The sequence below is a fragment of the Pleurodeles waltl genome, chromosome 10, assembly GCF_031143425.1.
Source record: "Pleurodeles waltl isolate 20211129_DDA chromosome 10, aPleWal1.hap1.20221129, whole genome shotgun sequence".
NCBI lineage: Eukaryota > Metazoa > Chordata > Amphibia > Caudata > Salamandridae > Pleurodeles > Pleurodeles waltl.
Window position 1 is genome coordinate 883,030,671 of NC_090449.1, and position 16,507 is coordinate 883,047,177.

Genomic DNA, 16,507 nt, shown 5'->3' on the forward strand with positions numbered 1-16,507 from the left:
CACTCTTTGAAGTCTCCCCCACTTCAAAGGCACATTTGGGCATATAAACAGGGCCTCTGCCCCTTCCAACTCACACACTTCCTGGAGAAGAAACACGTAACCAGAACCTGCATCCTGCCAAGAAGAATTGCCTGACTGCCCAAAGGACTCACCTGACTGCTTTCTGTGAAGGACTGCTGCCTTGCTGTTGCCCTGCTGCCTTGCTGCTCTCTGGCTGTGGTGAAGAATAGAGCTTGCCTCCTGGTCCCTGAAGTCTCAGGACCAAAAAGACTTCTCTCTTGCAACTGGACTCCGTGTGTGGTGAAAATTCAATGCATAGCTTGCTAAAATCGATGCACAGCCTGCCCCGCGGTGAGAAATTCACTGCACGCTGAACCGGAACGATGCAGCGCGACTTCGCAAGGAGAAGATCGACACAGCGCCTGCGTTGTGACCGGAACTTCGACGCATGGCCCACCGGATCGATGCACAGTCGACCTGTGATGAAGCATCCCAACTTCCAGAGGGGAATCGACGCAGCACCTGCTGTGCAGAAGAAACTTCCATGCAACGCCCACTGGAACGACACAGCACTTGTGACTTCACTCCGCAAGCCCAGGATTCCACGCACAGACCCCGGGGCATCTGAAAACCCCACAACCTGAAGAGGATCCACGACCGAGCACCGGTAATTGACGCACAGCTGTTCCTGCATGGAAACTAAATGACTCATCGCTGTGTGCAGTACGATAAATCGACGCACACCCCTTTGTTTCCATGCTTCTCCTTCTCTGCGGCCCTTTGCAGAGATTTTTCACGGGAACCACGTACTTTGTGCTTGAAAGAGACTTTGTTTGCTTTAAAAAGACTTAAGACACTTTATATCACTTTTCAGTGATATCTCTACATTTACTTATTGCATCTTTGATCATTTTTGACCTGCAAATATCCAGATAAATATTATATATTTTTCTAACCACTGTGTGGTTTATTTTTGTGGTGCCATATTGTGTTATTGTATGATTTATTGCACAAATACTTTACACATTGGCTTCTAAGATAAGCCTGACTGCTCAGTGCCAAGCAAACAGAGGGTGGGCACAGGATAATTTGGATTGTGTGTGACTTGCCCTGACTGGAGTTAGGGTCCTTGCTTGGACAGGGGGTAACCTGACTGCCAACCAAAGACCCTATTTCTAACAACAAGGCCATTAGCCTGTGGCCAAAGAGGTGTGATCTTCTGGTGCTTCACATTCAGATGACTGAAAAAGTTTCTCAATTCCCGACTGTTGAAAGGTGGGCCATTGTCAGATTTTAAGATTGCATGAATTCCCCATGTCACAAAGATGCTGTCTTATCTCTTGATGAGTTTTAGATGATCGATCTTCTTGCAATGGAAAACGGGAGTATTAACCAACAATCACCATCAGGTGATGTCCATTGCCAAGAGGACCAAAAAGGTCAACAGCAATTCTTTCCCATGCATGCTTTGGTAACTCTGACATGCTTAAGGGGTGTTGAATGTTTTTCGATGACAGGCAGTTGCATAGATGACAGGCCTTCAACTCTCTTTCAACTCTTTCATTGAGATTATGAAACCAGACTGAGTCGCAGTGGATTTCACAATTACATTTATGTAGGCTTCAGCTGTCTTGGAAGGTGTACTCTGACACTGCAAATGCATTCTGGAGAAGTAGTCAGCAGGGTTTAGGGCTTTCTCTGGATGATGCAAAATTGTGTAGTTGTACTCTTGTAATTGTAGACCCCAGCATTCAATACGAGTAAGCATCCTAGCTTTTGGATTGCCAAAGGTGGTCAACAATGCTTGATGATTGATCATAAGTGTAAAAGGCTTTCCGTATAAGAACACATGGAAATGTTCGCAAGCCCACACAACTGCTAAACTTTCTTATTTAGGTTGCGAATTAGGAAGTTAAGTTTGGGACAAACGTTTGATTGCATAAGCACAATATATCTTTGAGCATTTGGGTGTCCTCTCTGCTGTGCAATGATTGTGTCTAACCCAACTTGGTTAGTGTTAACAACAAGTTCTTTATGGATGCCATTTCAGTAGCGTTATCGCTAGCTTCTTTGATTCTCTTAAATCTTTGCTCCCATTCCTGTGACCAATTAAATGAAGCATTCCTTTGTGTTAAGTCTCCAAAGGAGAACTCACAGTGACAAAGTCTTATATATATCTGGAAGAGTAACTAGACATGCCAAGGAATGAAAGCGACATGGAAACATCTTGTGGCGGACTTGCAGTTGACAACGCTTGCAGGATCAGGTGTCATATCCCATCAGAAAAGATATGGCCAAAGAACTTTAGCTTTGTTTTATTGAATCCACCTTTCTCAGCACTCAAGGTTGAACCTGTATCAACCAGTAAATGTCATGCTTGCTTGAGAGCTTTATGATGTTCCTTCTGTGTAGCTCTAAAAACGAATATGTCATGACTATAGTTAAAAGCATTCACAACAGGCTGTATGAGACATCTTGAAAAATCTCTACAGGTGATGACACACCAAAACATAGTCTTTTATATTGAGATAGACCAATATGTTTAGAAAAGGTTGTAATGTACCTTCAATACTGCTTGAGTTCCAATTGATGATATCCTTTATTTAAATCAAGACAAGACTTTCACACGATTCATCTGTGTTATAATATCAGTCATGTGTGGACCTGGATGTAATTTTCTTTCAATTGCCTTGTTCGCTTGACTCATATCCATACAGATGCATACAGCTCCTTCACTATTCCCTTTTGGGTACCACCACTATGGCAGAAACCCATGGGGTTGGACCAGTAGAACGCTCAGTAATATCATGTTAAACCATTAATTGAGATCCTCGTCTACAGTATTTTGTAAATAAAATGCAATTCTTCTGTATCTTTGTGCAACAGGATGGACATCCTCATTATTATGCAAATGTACTTTCAAAGTCTTACGTTTTCCTAAGCATTGAAACAAAGAAGAAAACTGACCAACTCTTTTGTGATGAGCGTTCCTCTTGTAGCTCACTGAGATCAGTCCCATATCAGCAGCTGTGCTGAAACTGAGTAAACAGGCACTTGATGCCATATGCTGAAGCACATGAATGTGCTTGCAGTTTTGTCTTCTTGTGTTTCATTGACGCTACAAATAAACCTTGACTTTTCAATGGCATTGATGCAGTTCATGTGTATGCTTTAGTTTTCAATGGCAGCGGTCACTCTAATAGAGCTAGTTCATTATATTTCTCTTCAGGCATATTAATTATCGACACACCACTGTCTATAATCTACTTTCGGTATTTGATTGAACTTGAGATTCAAGGCTTCTTTAATTTGATACTACATAACTTCATCAGCTCGAGACAAGAGTCTTGAGATATTTGATAATCTTCTTGTTCTTCTGTTTCTTCTATCGCATTAAGGAAATCATCAAATGTCTCTATTCAAGCACTTCATCTATTGCCAAAATCTTGCTTTTTGGCAGAATCGAATGGTGGTGATGATTTCAGGAAGGCAGCAGCATTATAACTGTTTACAGGATTAGCTGACACTGAAGATGGAGCTCTCTCTGACTCCCCCTCGTGGTCTCGGAGGCCTTTCAATGTGCTATCTTTGATAGCCATGGGAAATGTGGCAACTTTCTCGGTCTCTATTGTAAGAACAGCTTCTTAATATTTCTCAATATTCTAATCTCTGCTTCAGGTATGTATGACTCCGTGAGCACAACCCTGGACACTTTCCCTTAGGCAGCTTCTCCGGTGCTGTAGTATGATGACTCTCTTTAATCAGTTCTGGGAAGCAGATATTTATTTGTATCTATTTGTGGGCGCTTTTACCATTTTCACTCTGTATAATATATAGTAGCGTGGTACCTCTCTCTACAGCCTTGCCAGTAGGTTCTTGGCCACTGATGTGTAGACTTCTCAGTAAAGATGTATTTATTGTCAAATGTTTCACACTGGCTGGAACGGCACTTTGACTCCACCTTCGCCAAATGTTGACTGTGCACTTTGGTGGAGGGGCACACAAGCAGTTTTCTTTGATCACAGCAAACTCTCTAGGAGAGCCTCATCGATATTTGGGTAACTTATCCCCTATCTCATCACCAGTGGTAGCGTCTTATCCAGCCGGAGTACCCGCCAACTACTATGCCATACACGGAGATGGGTATTACTTGTCTTTATTCATCTGTGTGTAACCGCAAACTTAACATTCTAAATTCCATCATTTATAACTCACAAGATACTACAGAGATATTGCTGCTTTTCTGGGTTACAGCCTACAGGCACACACATTGTCATCTGGTACTGCACAGATAACCAGAACAGACAATGTTTTGGGGAATAGCAGTCCCCATGATAAATGTTTAAGGTAGGTGATTTCCACTCTGGTTACTTTGCAATGGCCTGTTTGGGGATTCCAGTTTTTCAATCTTACCGACATCACATATATATTTGTAATTTTAGGCCTGATATTTAGCTATGTGTGTATGAAATTACTTTCCTTTTAAAAATAAAAACACTGTCGAGAAATTGATTTATAAGGTGTTATTGTTCTGCAGTGCTGAGTTTTGAATTTCTTAACCATGGCACCTATCTTAGTCAGCTTTTCACTGCTGTGCCTCACAAGCTTTAAAGTCAAGGGCTAAATGAGTACTTGATCACCATTTTAATGATCCCTGGTACGATTGGCTCGTGATAAAAGAGATAAATGATCCCTTTTGATACAATTAGGGTCCAGCAAATTCTGATTGTTGGGATTACCTCCCAGACACCAACACCAGATATGTCACCTTCCTCATACACTTTGGAGATTACAATTTTGCCCGTCTTTGGACTAAAACTTTAAAAAAACATGTGCACTTGATTTGAGTTTATTGTTGGGATTCTAACCATAATATTTGACACAGTAAAACCGGATAGTACTGACGGCATGAAACAATAACTTTCATGTCCAATCACAATTACAAACTGCCGTTTAAAAACTTGTAAAAGCACTTGGTGTTGACCAATATAAAATTCATGGAGATTAACAGGCATTTGTTCGAGCTACTCATAAAGTAAGTCAATAAAAAATGAGCGTGCCTATATTAGTTCCAAAACACAAATAAGTTATTGTAGAGTTAAGTTTAAAAGCCAATTATTGTGTAGTAACCTTAGCAGAGTGTTCTTACTGTTAATATGAATCTGCATATTTTTAAATGAGTAGGTTTTATGATGACGTGCTGCTTAAAAAGGCGCAAATTGCCTCTGTCTTTTATCTCAGTATGAAAATTGTAAATACAAATGTGTTTTTGCCTGCAGGTGTTTGTGTGCGGACATGACAGCAAGTCTAAGCAGATGGTCATGGAGATTGTCCGGACTCTTGGCCTTACCCCACTTGACCAAGGATCTCTCATGGCAGCAAAGGAGGTGGAAAATTACCCACTACAACTATTTCCCATGTGGAAAATTCCCATGTACATATCTAGTGTGCTAGCTGCAGTCATTTTCTTGTACTGTGTGGTTACCGAGGTGATCTACAGCTACGTTACCACAGGAGAAGATTATACTTATGCAATCATGATTGCAATTCCGAACAGAGTCTTCCCAATCGTGTCCCTCATCCTTCTTGCCTTAGTTTACCTTGCCGGAATCATTGCTGCAATTATCCAGCTGTACAGAGGAACAAAATACAGTCGCTTCCCTGATTGGCTTGATAAATGGATGCTATGCAGAAAACAGCTTGGACTTGTAGCTTTAGGTTATGCCTTTCTGCATGTTATTTACACGCTTGTAATACCCATTCGATATTACGTGAGATGGTGGATGAACAATTGGGCCATTACACAGGTAAACTACATTACTTTCGTCCTTATTCTAATTTCTCTAGTGTTGAGATGAACGTGGTAACACATCGAGAACTTTTACATGAATGCAAATTTAGGGGTTTACATCCCACTGTCTTTTTAGCCGAGTGTGTCAGGTGATAGGTGTAAGGAAAGGTTTAGATGGTTGGACATGCACCAATCAATTTTTAAAGACATACACCAACTCCCTAGTCTCTTAGATCCCCATTTTTCATTGTTAATGAAGTTAACTATGTTTTCTTTCTTTACGTTGCCCCAATGGACAAATAAAATATCAATGGTATGACTCAAATACTTCAAATTTGTCATTTTCATTTTGCCCTTTTCATACTAGGGGTGATGTTAAAGGTTTAATCAATTGTTTAGTTTGCAAAGGAGGATATTGAACTCAAGCTGGATAACAGGGTTTTCGTTGGTCAAAAGATGGTTTTCTTTTCCCTTTACAGTTGAAAAGTAAGGTAAAGAAAACACAGTTGCTTGAGGAAGTGTAGTGTTGTGAATATTTTTCTGATAGATTAGATTTATCTGTGTGTGAATAATTTCAAATGCTACTTGTAACCATTGTTCATCACTCCCAACATTTTTAAAGTCATAAAGATATAGGCCCAAATTTACTAACGCTTTGCATCGGGTTTGCATTACTTTTGTCATTGAAACCTGATGCAGAGGGTTAATGTTAGGTTTAGGGCCTGATTAGGATGTTGACGGAGGGAATACTTCGTCAAGACCGTGACAGATATCCCGTCCAGTGTACTCAAATCCCAATAGGATATAATGGGATCATAATAAGGCTGGACATCGGTCAAGTTTGAGACAGAGTATTTCCCTTCTCAGACATCAAAATTAGGCCCTTACAATTCAACAGAAATCGGGACTTGAGTTGGATAGGATCTCAAAGTATCACAAAGTTACGCAATGCACTGCCTTACATTACTGTGTATTAGGTGAGCGTTCCATGGGTGGTGCATGGGTTTTCCCATGGAACCACCCATAGCTTTTGATGATAATCCCTACCTACAATAAATCATAGAAAGGGATTTGCACCAAAATCCAATGCCTTTTCAAGGCAGGCATAACAGGGAGATGCGTTTTCGCATCTCTTCGTTTTTCCTACTTTGCTTGTGTGATGTATTTTACAGCACCCATACAAAAACGGGCAAAAGTTTAAATCATAGTTTTTGTACCCTCCAGCAAAATACCTGTTTTAAAGAATGCAGACACCATTGCACTACGTTCCAAGGGTGCGTGCACTGGTGAATGGCTGCCAAAAGTGTGTCAGCTCAGGGAGAGAGGAGAACAGCACCACATCTTAGTAGAAATGTAGCTGATTTTCTTGCTCCGTTTCACACAATGCAGCACAACAATTTTAGTTGCTGTGCTGCTTTGCATAAGTTCTTAGTAAATCTGTTGAGTATTGTTTTAATTGATTGTTTTTAATCTAATAGATATTGTTAACACACAAACTAGTTCAAATGCTTTGAAAATCTGTGCAACATTTTTTTGATTTCTACAGAGGGTGTCTGGCTCGAATGGTTCGTACTTGGGCCAGACTATTCTTTTATTTTCACGATTATAGGTTTCTGTTGGGTGGAATACGCTTTCTTTTTGAGTGTTACAAAAACACAAAATAGAGCAAAACGTGCAGTTTAGCCCATTCCTAATTTCCATGATTAAGTACAAACTGCCCAAATGCACGGATAACTCTTCATTATACTGGATGTTTGAGGACACAGATGCTAGGTTCGAATGCAAACCTCGACAGTCCCAGAAGCTGTGCTCTATTATCGGACATCCATATCTGTCCATTGGATTGGAGCATTACACTGTAAAGATGCAGGAAATCACAGTGAAATGCATGCAAACGTTGTATAGAAGAGTCTGATGATAACTCCCTCGCTCTGCTTCCAAGAATTTGGTTCTGCTAGTAAACAATAAAGAATCATTAGTAGCCCAGATCACAAGGAATTCTGGAGTTCATATGGATTAAGGCAACAAAACAAAAGAAAGCAACAAAGCTAAAACACAATCTTTAATCAAGGTAATTAGAGGATCCAATTGTCGGAAACCGCAGGAATCATAAAAGGAAAGAAAACAAACAAGCATTTTCAATGCAACGGGCTCGCATTTGCTCGAGTTAGAGCTATTTGCGTTGTAAACTCCTAACCGGACTTTTCTTGCAACAAAATGAAAAAAAAACACAGCACGATCGCGCTATGTAAAATGCACTGCAATAGCGCTGAAATTAAAAACGTAACCCCCAGCGCGATCGCGTTGCGGGGATAATTAACAGATAAAGTAGTCCGGAAACCCGGCCTGAAAACATTGAGCCTCGAATGGTTTCAGTACTTTACCGGTGCTGTGTAGGTGGGCTAAACACCGGAAAAGGCATGACGTATGCCTTTAACAAATGAAAGCAAGCAGATTTTAAAGAGCAAGCCCAGGAACCAATAAAAGTGACTGACGTGACCTGGGCGTGGTTTGAAGACCAACGAGAGATTACATCATGGACGGAGCGCTTTGCGCTCGCCCATAAGAATGATGAGGCACCAAACTAGCAAAAACATAAATGCAACGCAGACAATCGCCAGGACTCTTCTTCGTGAATATAAGAATCTTAAATACAGCTGGCTGCTGCCAACATTTTTCTGCAGGTCTCACCTTGACCTCAATTCAATCTGGTAATTTCGGTGGCCCAGTCGTCACAGACTGGTCCACCACATCCGTGCAAAAAAATGCCTTGCAGTTCTTCTCTGCCATATTCCCGGTGCAAAATTCAATGCCCTATATGGTGGCAGGCCCACTTAAAAAAAGCAAATAGAGCAAACAGGTCCCTCAAGCTCTATGTAGGGCAGAGCTGCTGTGTCTTGACAACAGTGTAAGTTGGGACCCCGTGGAAAGGGTGATTTTGAAAAATATATTCCCTGCCTCCCAAAATTCAATGATTCAAGTTTTACACCTTGATTTAGACTTCACCTCTTGGGTCTTATTAGCAAAATCTTCCACCCAGAGGTTTATGTCTTCTTTATTAAAGAATGAGACTAAACAACCATTTTCTGCTCGAACTGTTAGGGGTTCTTCATTCTTTCGCAGACCTTCTGGCATGTTAAATCACTTCATTTACTACAAATTCTCAGTTTAAATTTGAGGTATATAATTTCGAAACACAGATCAAAAGACAAAAGGTAAAAGTAGTTCTTGCTAAAACAGCTAGAGTACTTCGCTTATTGGTAGAAAGGTATTACCTATTGATTAAAAAAATCAGTAGCCCATTCTATTGAAAATTTGAGAGTTCCAGGGGTCTTCCATTTATTTAAAAAAATTCCAATAAGAGACTCAGAAATCAACTTTTATGGCTCTGTATTGGTGTAGACCCTGGATAGAGAATAGCTTCCCAATGAAAAAAATCCACTAAAGTCAAGGAAACTTCCATTGCATTCTTGGTGTGAAACAGAGTATACCTCATATACTTCTTGACTTTATATTTTAAAGAGATAAAAGAACAGATTATTTTCCTAATTTTTAAAGGGTATGAATATCGCACAAGGATGAAAGCACTGATTACTTCATTTGAAATGAAGGCCTTTGAGTTTGCTACTGAAGTAGTGACGTGTATTATGCAATTTAGGAAAACATAACTCTATAAAGGAAAAAAATGCACTGCAAAACCTCCTGTCCAAAGTTTTTATTATCATCTTTTGTACAGAGTGATATTAAATATTGTCGGGAATGACTCTCACCTCTCAGCGAGCCTGCTGGATTAGGGGCAGCAACCTTTTTGTTAGTAGGTGACTGACTTACTCCTACGCCAATTAGAAGCTGTTGGCCCAAACTTCCAGACTCTCAAGCAGTACCTCACCTAAACCCAAGTAGTCAAGGTGATTTCTGGAAGCCTATAGCATGAACACTGGAGACCTCTCAGGGAAGTTGTGGTGTAATACATCTTTGCCATTTTCTCATGTTAGCAATAAGTCTCTTACACACACACACACAGACAATGAAGGAGATGCAGGACAGTTTCCAATATATTTATTGAAAAGACTACAATCTACGATAAAATGCATGTGATAGCAGAGTGGGGAGGGTAATTGTGTTAAATATGAAAACTCCCAACATATTACAAAGACATGAAATATGCAATTCCTAGTAATAACGCCTAAACCCTACCCTAAAGCGAGAGCTGGGCATGGTAAGCCAAATCTGCCAATAGTGTTCATGAAAGACTCCCCCAACTCTGTTACATTGGGATGAGATCGGCTCCTTTGTCTCCAGATTAGGAATCTCAGAGACGCAATGCTGAGATTTGCTGCAAAGTGGCCTGGAGTCTGGATGGTGTATCCTGGTGGAACCCCCTCTAACAACCTTGGTCTTGTGAGGTATTTTTATAAGGCACATGTAGTTGTTTGTGCTGGAATCCTGATGCAAGTATGTACCTAAACATCAGATTCTGTGCACAAACTTGTGTCAGCAAGTACATAACAAATACCTGGCATGTTTGCATTCTGTTCTTGTCACCGTAAAACAAAAGGCGCATGATGACATTACCCACATACATCACTGATAATGACGATTTCTCAGAATGAAACTGATTAGGACAATGAAAAAAAATTCTCTAAAATGCACACATCTGCAAGCAGTAGTAGAAGGAAATAAATAATTACATAGAATAAAACAGACTATGATAAAAAGGTTAAAGGGGGTAGGTAAAAAGGACAATAGGTCTGCAAGCTAAAATCTAAGCTATCTGGGCCCATATTTATACTTTTTGACGCAAAACTGCGCTAACGCAGTTTTGCGTCAAAAAAATTAGCGCCGGCTAACGCCATTCTGAAGCGCCATGCGGGCGCCGTATTTATTGAATGACGTTAGCCGGCGTTAGCCGCCGGCGCCGTCTGGTGTGCGTTAAAAAAAACGACGTACACCAGGCAGCGCCGGCGTAGGGGAAAATGGAGCTTGGGCGTCAAGAAATGGGGCAAGTCAGGTTGAGGCAATTTTTGCGCCTCAACCCGATTTGCGCCATTTTTTTTTCACTCCCAACCCCCATAGAAATGACTCCTGTCTTAGTAAAGACAGGAGTCATGCCCCCTTGCCCAATGGCCATGCCCAGGGGACTTCTGTCCCCTGGGCATGGTCATTGGGCATAGTGGCATGTAGGGGGGCACAAACCAGGCCCCCCTATGCCACAAAAAAAAAAAAAAACTTACCTGAATGTCCCTGGGATGGGTCCCTCCAGCCTTGGGTGTCCTCCTGGGGTGGGCAAGGGTGACAGGGGGGGTCCCTGGGGGCATGGGAGGTCACCTCTGGGCTCCTTCAGAGCCCACAGGTCCCTTAACGCCTGCCTTTTGCAGGCGCTAAAAAACGGCGCAAAAGCGGCCGTATGTCATTTTTTTTGACCTGCCCACTCCCGGGAGTATAAATCCGACGCACATGCCTCGGAGTCGATTTTTTAGACGGGAACGCCTACCTTGCATCTCATTAACGCAAAGTAGGTGTCCACGCTAAAAAATGACGCTAACTCCATGGACTTTGGCGCTAGACGCATCTAACGCCAAAGTATAAATATGGAGTTAGTTTTGCGTCGAAATTGCGTAAAAAAAAACGACGCAATTCCGGCGCAAACGGAGTATAAATATGCCCCCTGATGTGCCCAGGCCGGGGAACTAAAATCGACCCACGACACCCTCCCCATTGCCAAAACAAGGGTGCTAAGCAATCATTCCTAGTGAGGGTGCAAGAGCCTGAGACCAACATGCTCTACACTAAAATCTAAAAGCATGTTCAAAAACATATACTAAAACAATTTAAAAACATTCACAATAGATCTATAATGTCAAAAGTGACAAGCAAAGCAGGCCAAGAGACAGGCCAAATTGAAAAAGCAATTTGGTGTCACAATTTGCATGTGAAAAACAGGCAATGGTCAAACAATAAATGTGAACATGCAGGAGGTTGTCAATGTCATCAAAAGAAACCAAAAAGGACTCCACTTCGGCAGGCGTCAGCGGGTTGGCAGAGGGATCCACGAGGCAGAAGTGTGCAGAAGTCTCAAATGCAGAGGTACCTGTGTAGGTGGCAAAAGGTGTTGGAGCCATAAATTTCACAGGTGGCTCATACGTTGCCTCACAAATCAACCTCCGTATCAAGGGGCACAACCGTGAATGAACCCTCATCGAGAACATTAACAGTTCCTTGTCCACAGGAGGCACGGAGTGTACAACAAGACACACTGTAGGTGCGCATTTGAGGAAGCACCAGTTGTAATGGGATATCGGCTGCACTCACCATAAGACAGGTCTGAATGGCAACAACCAATCGTGCTCCAGCTCCTTCAGCAACGGAGCACCGAAGTACTATATCATGCGTTAACGACACAGCTGGGCCATTAATAGCTCCATCACTCTGCTTTGCTGAGATGGGACAACCACTCTATCAAAAATAGCAGCAACAGAATTCCGCCAATTAACACCAAAGTTATTGGGGATCTGTCAAAAACACTCAAAGAGGGAATGTATGGCTGAAGACATGACTTCAAACATGATCTGGAAGGTGCAGACAAATCTAGAACCAACAGCTTTAAAGAAATGAGCAATCCTGTAGTGTCGGATGCTTTGAATATTCTGGTTACCAATTCTCCAAAGTCCTTGGTGAAATTGGTATTTAATAGGGAGTGTATCTCAGCTGATGATCTTGCTATCTGGAGATTGTACTTCTCTTTGGCTGATGTCATAGCTATTTGTTTTTGGAACAGTAGCGTCTTTAGTGTGCTCAGGTTGTCAAAATTTACATTAGATGTAGCAATGTGAGGCCACATATCTGCTACTCTTATCTCCCGGGAGGCGAGGAATAGAACATGGCTGCAAGTTACGATTTGGGAAACCAAAATTGCATAGGCAATGCCAGTCTTCATGCTGCAGCAGCTTTAATAGTTCAGGACCACATAACTTCCATTCAAAAGTATATAAAATACTGGATGAATCAAACGGATGGGAAGCATGCCAAGTTGGCGACCTCAGCTTTGTAAAGGCCGTGCAAGGACACTTGCTTGCAGGTGATAGAATGATTAACAGTAGTCTCACTTTTGCTTCTGCTAAGAAATACCTCTGTTTCGCTATTCAGACACCAGAAATTGAAAGGCAACTCCCACACTTCATGTATGTAACTGTTTCCTACCCGCCCATATCTGCCTACAGCAAAATGGTTCAAGCATTTTGAGAAACAAAAAGTGGAGATAGGCAATTTGTTTAACTCCATGTACTAACCATACTGTTGGTGGTGTTTTAACCACAGTGAAAGGCAGCTTTTCTATCTTTTTGATATTAAGGATTGTGTAAGTAGATTCCTTCTTAAGTCAATATCTGTTGTTCTCTAGACAAATTAAAATCAGCAAATAAATCGCTACTGTTAGTGTGTATCCATGGCATGCAGCCATTTTTCAGACCCTGAATTCTCCAACCTAGCTGCATAACAGAACGCAGCTGACTTTTCCCATGTTGTAAAATGGATATGTCATTCTGAATGATATCAATCGCAGATGACACAATGTTATTTAGGGTACAAATTCTGTTGGACAGAGTGTTCATGCCATTATCGACAACAGCTAAAGCCTTTTTCATGTTTTCCTTATCTATCTGCCTTAAACGTGCAGCGGTTTCCATTTGGAAAGCTTCCATATTTCATTATAAATGGCATACAGGAATTGTTTCAAGTTTACTTGATCTGACAGAAAACTAAGATGTTTCTTCAATGCTGCTAAGGTGGAAGAGCATAACCATTGTTGGCATAGTTTGCCCATGCTATTTGTAGTGACGGTACCTGAGAGTTGACCTGAGACAAAGCAAGGGTTTTGCCGGCTAGTTCGGAAACCCCGGCGGAATTAACAAAACGTGCCTGGCAACCATTTGTGTCCTTTAACCACAATAACCACCCGCTAGGACTGGAAAGTGAGCAAATAAAGGTACCATTCTGAACCCAAGCATTCAATACTTCTTTAGTGACATTTAGGAATGTTTGCCAATTATCAAATATGCCTGGTGGGGGGATGCTGAGTGCATGCATTTCTTTTATTTTTGCTTACTCTAAGCAGGATGTTTGCTGTATAGTTTCATTCAAAATTATCATTTGTAAGGGAATATGGCATGCTCTAACTAAAGCTCCTCTACCCTGTAATTGCCAATCTTATGTTCCCCATGCACTCTTGAATTCAATAGTGTTTTTCCAAAACACATAGCCTTCAACAGCAAGCCGGGAAACAAAGGAGTCTGAATTCATTAATTTGGTGTTGATTAGAAGTATTTTACACATTTTGGATAGTGGTAATTGGAAATATTATGACTTAGCCCTACTAGTGTCATGCCCAGTGAAATATGCAAACTTTTCTACATATGTTTTGGAACTTCCAACAGGTGGAGTTTAACAATGTTCCCGTTGTTTGCAATTGTAGACTAATCTATGTTTACTAGCTTGGTGAAGAAAGCATTGGGCCCAATGATGATAACAGTGCATTTACCCATAATTTGCAGTGTTCATATACACATCTTCACTTTCAAAAACAGTGTACTAATATAGCTTAGCAAGTATAGATACAACTGTCTGAACATCCCAGTCATGAGAAACAACACCAGGTGTAATTACATCAGTCAATGATATTTATGCACACGTGGAATTTGAATGACCTCAGTAGGACCATATATATCAAAGAGAACTTTATCACAAACTATCTCACCTGGAATAGGAATTGCTGAAATGTTCAGTCTCTTCTAACCTTATGGGAGGAAAGATAAGGAGCTAAAATCTTGTCCAAGGCTCAGAAGCAGCTCATTCAGGAAGATAAAGTCCATTTTTCAAAAGAAAGAAAACAATGACAAACCCAATCCATAATAGAAAGGCAAACAATGTCAGTAATATCCACAGATAATTCCATGGATAAATTAAATAGTTATTTTTAAACCGTATCTTAAAAACAGTTTCTGTCTCAGAATTAGATTAATTTGAGGAAAAGTAATCAATATCGATGAAATAACCAAAGGTAGTCTGTGCAAGCACAGGAGCCAATGTAGCACTGGTGGATGGACCCATTTCTTGTGGAGGTCCATAGTAGACAACCCCACCTGTCTGCATTGAATTGTAGTATTGTTCCATATTTTGGATAGTTCTTGTCTAAGAAGTTGTAACAGGAATCAGCAGAAGCTCATTCTCTGCCCTCCCCATGCTCAAGGAGGCAATTGTAGCATTGTTACTTGTACATGTAGTTGCAGAAACATTGTTTAGTGTTTGTAGAGGTATGTCTTGTTGGGTAGTAAGAGGGGAGTGGGTACTACCCAAGGGACCTCTAGGTCTACTGTACGGAATCGACCACATGGTGCAATTTGATGTTGTCAATGGAGGCAAATCTGTTCCCTTTGGAACTCGGCAGCAGTGGTAGAATGACAGTTCAGGTGCCGTGTATTCACAGGAGTGAATCCTGTTGGCATCTTTGCTATTTTAAAATTAATTTCATATGAGAGCTTTTATGTATATTTCTGAGTTATTCATTATTGGTAAAAACTGACCTCCAGCTCAGTACTGATCCACTGTATTTTTTCCTTTTTAATGCATAGGAAAGTTAGGATATTTTGGGAGTAATCCAGCTAATTGTTCAATGTTACATTGTGTAACTATAGCATTTTTATGGATTACTAGATTTTATGTAGGAATCCTTTGTATGCCTCTGTGTGAGTTAAAATACTTAGTATTTCTATAAGATGAATTCTTGGAAAAAAATAAATAACTACTAGGTGTAAATCCAGATGTAGAAGCCATAAAAAGATAGGATTGTCCTATCCATTTATGTGCGGAGGCTCCACACTTGTAAAGATACTACTCGTTTATCCCTTTGTGAATAGCAAACAACCATACACTTACACGAAAGTGTACGTTTACTTTTGTGAATCAGGCTGTGTTTGTTCAGAAAATCACATCACAAGGGGCTATGAAACAGGAAAGGCAAATGTGGAATATGTGGTGAAAACATTCAATCAATGTATTTGAATGTTTTTAGATATTTTTCTGAATTGTTCTTGTGATCCCATGTCTCAAAGCTTCAGATTACTTAGAGCGATTTAGTAACCAAGGACTCAAGGCCCAAATTGACACAATTAGGTGTGCCCCTTTTCCTGGGCACACAAACTAGTAAAAGGAAGAATGAGGAGGAACATCCTCTGATGCAACTCTTCTCATCTTGCCTAGGAAATTTATTCCTCCGCTTCAGAACAAAAATAATTTGGATCTTCCATCTCACATCTCGTTTAAACTCGTTTGCTAGCCTTCCTGAGCTAAAATTAATCTGTCATACCTGGCTTCAGCTCTTTGTGTTTTCCCTCTAAAAAAATTGCATCAGATGCATTTTATTGCTGCAAATTTGAACACTAGCATTCTGAACACTATTGAATCTAGTAGACCCTTTAAACAGTGTCACCCCAACTGAAAGTCTACCTTTGCACCATGGTATAATGCAGATTTGTGTGAGGCTGAGCACCACGGTAAAACATTAGAACACATATGAGGTAAACCTTTAATGTGAAATCCAAGATATGTACAGAGAAGCCAATAAAAACTACCTAGTGTCTCATACGTTTTGCTCGAATTGAATACTGTGCTAATGAAACTGATAATTCAGGTAACTCTACACTGAATATTTGTGCTATTGTA

The 16,507-nt window shown here is 40.7% G+C and overlaps 1 protein-coding gene across 1 annotated transcript in view; it reads left to right on the forward strand.

The window, feature by feature from the left end:
• Nucleotides 1-16,507, forward strand: part of LOC138261986 (metalloreductase STEAP4-like) — a 166,701-nt gene that overhangs the window by 128,933 nt on the left and 21,261 nt on the right. The window contains exon 4 of the mRNA XM_069211598.1: nt 5,280-5,807. Coding sequence (XP_069067699.1) covers nt 5,280-5,807 — 528 coding nt within the window. The remainder of the gene's footprint in view (nt 1-5,279; nt 5,808-16,507) is intronic.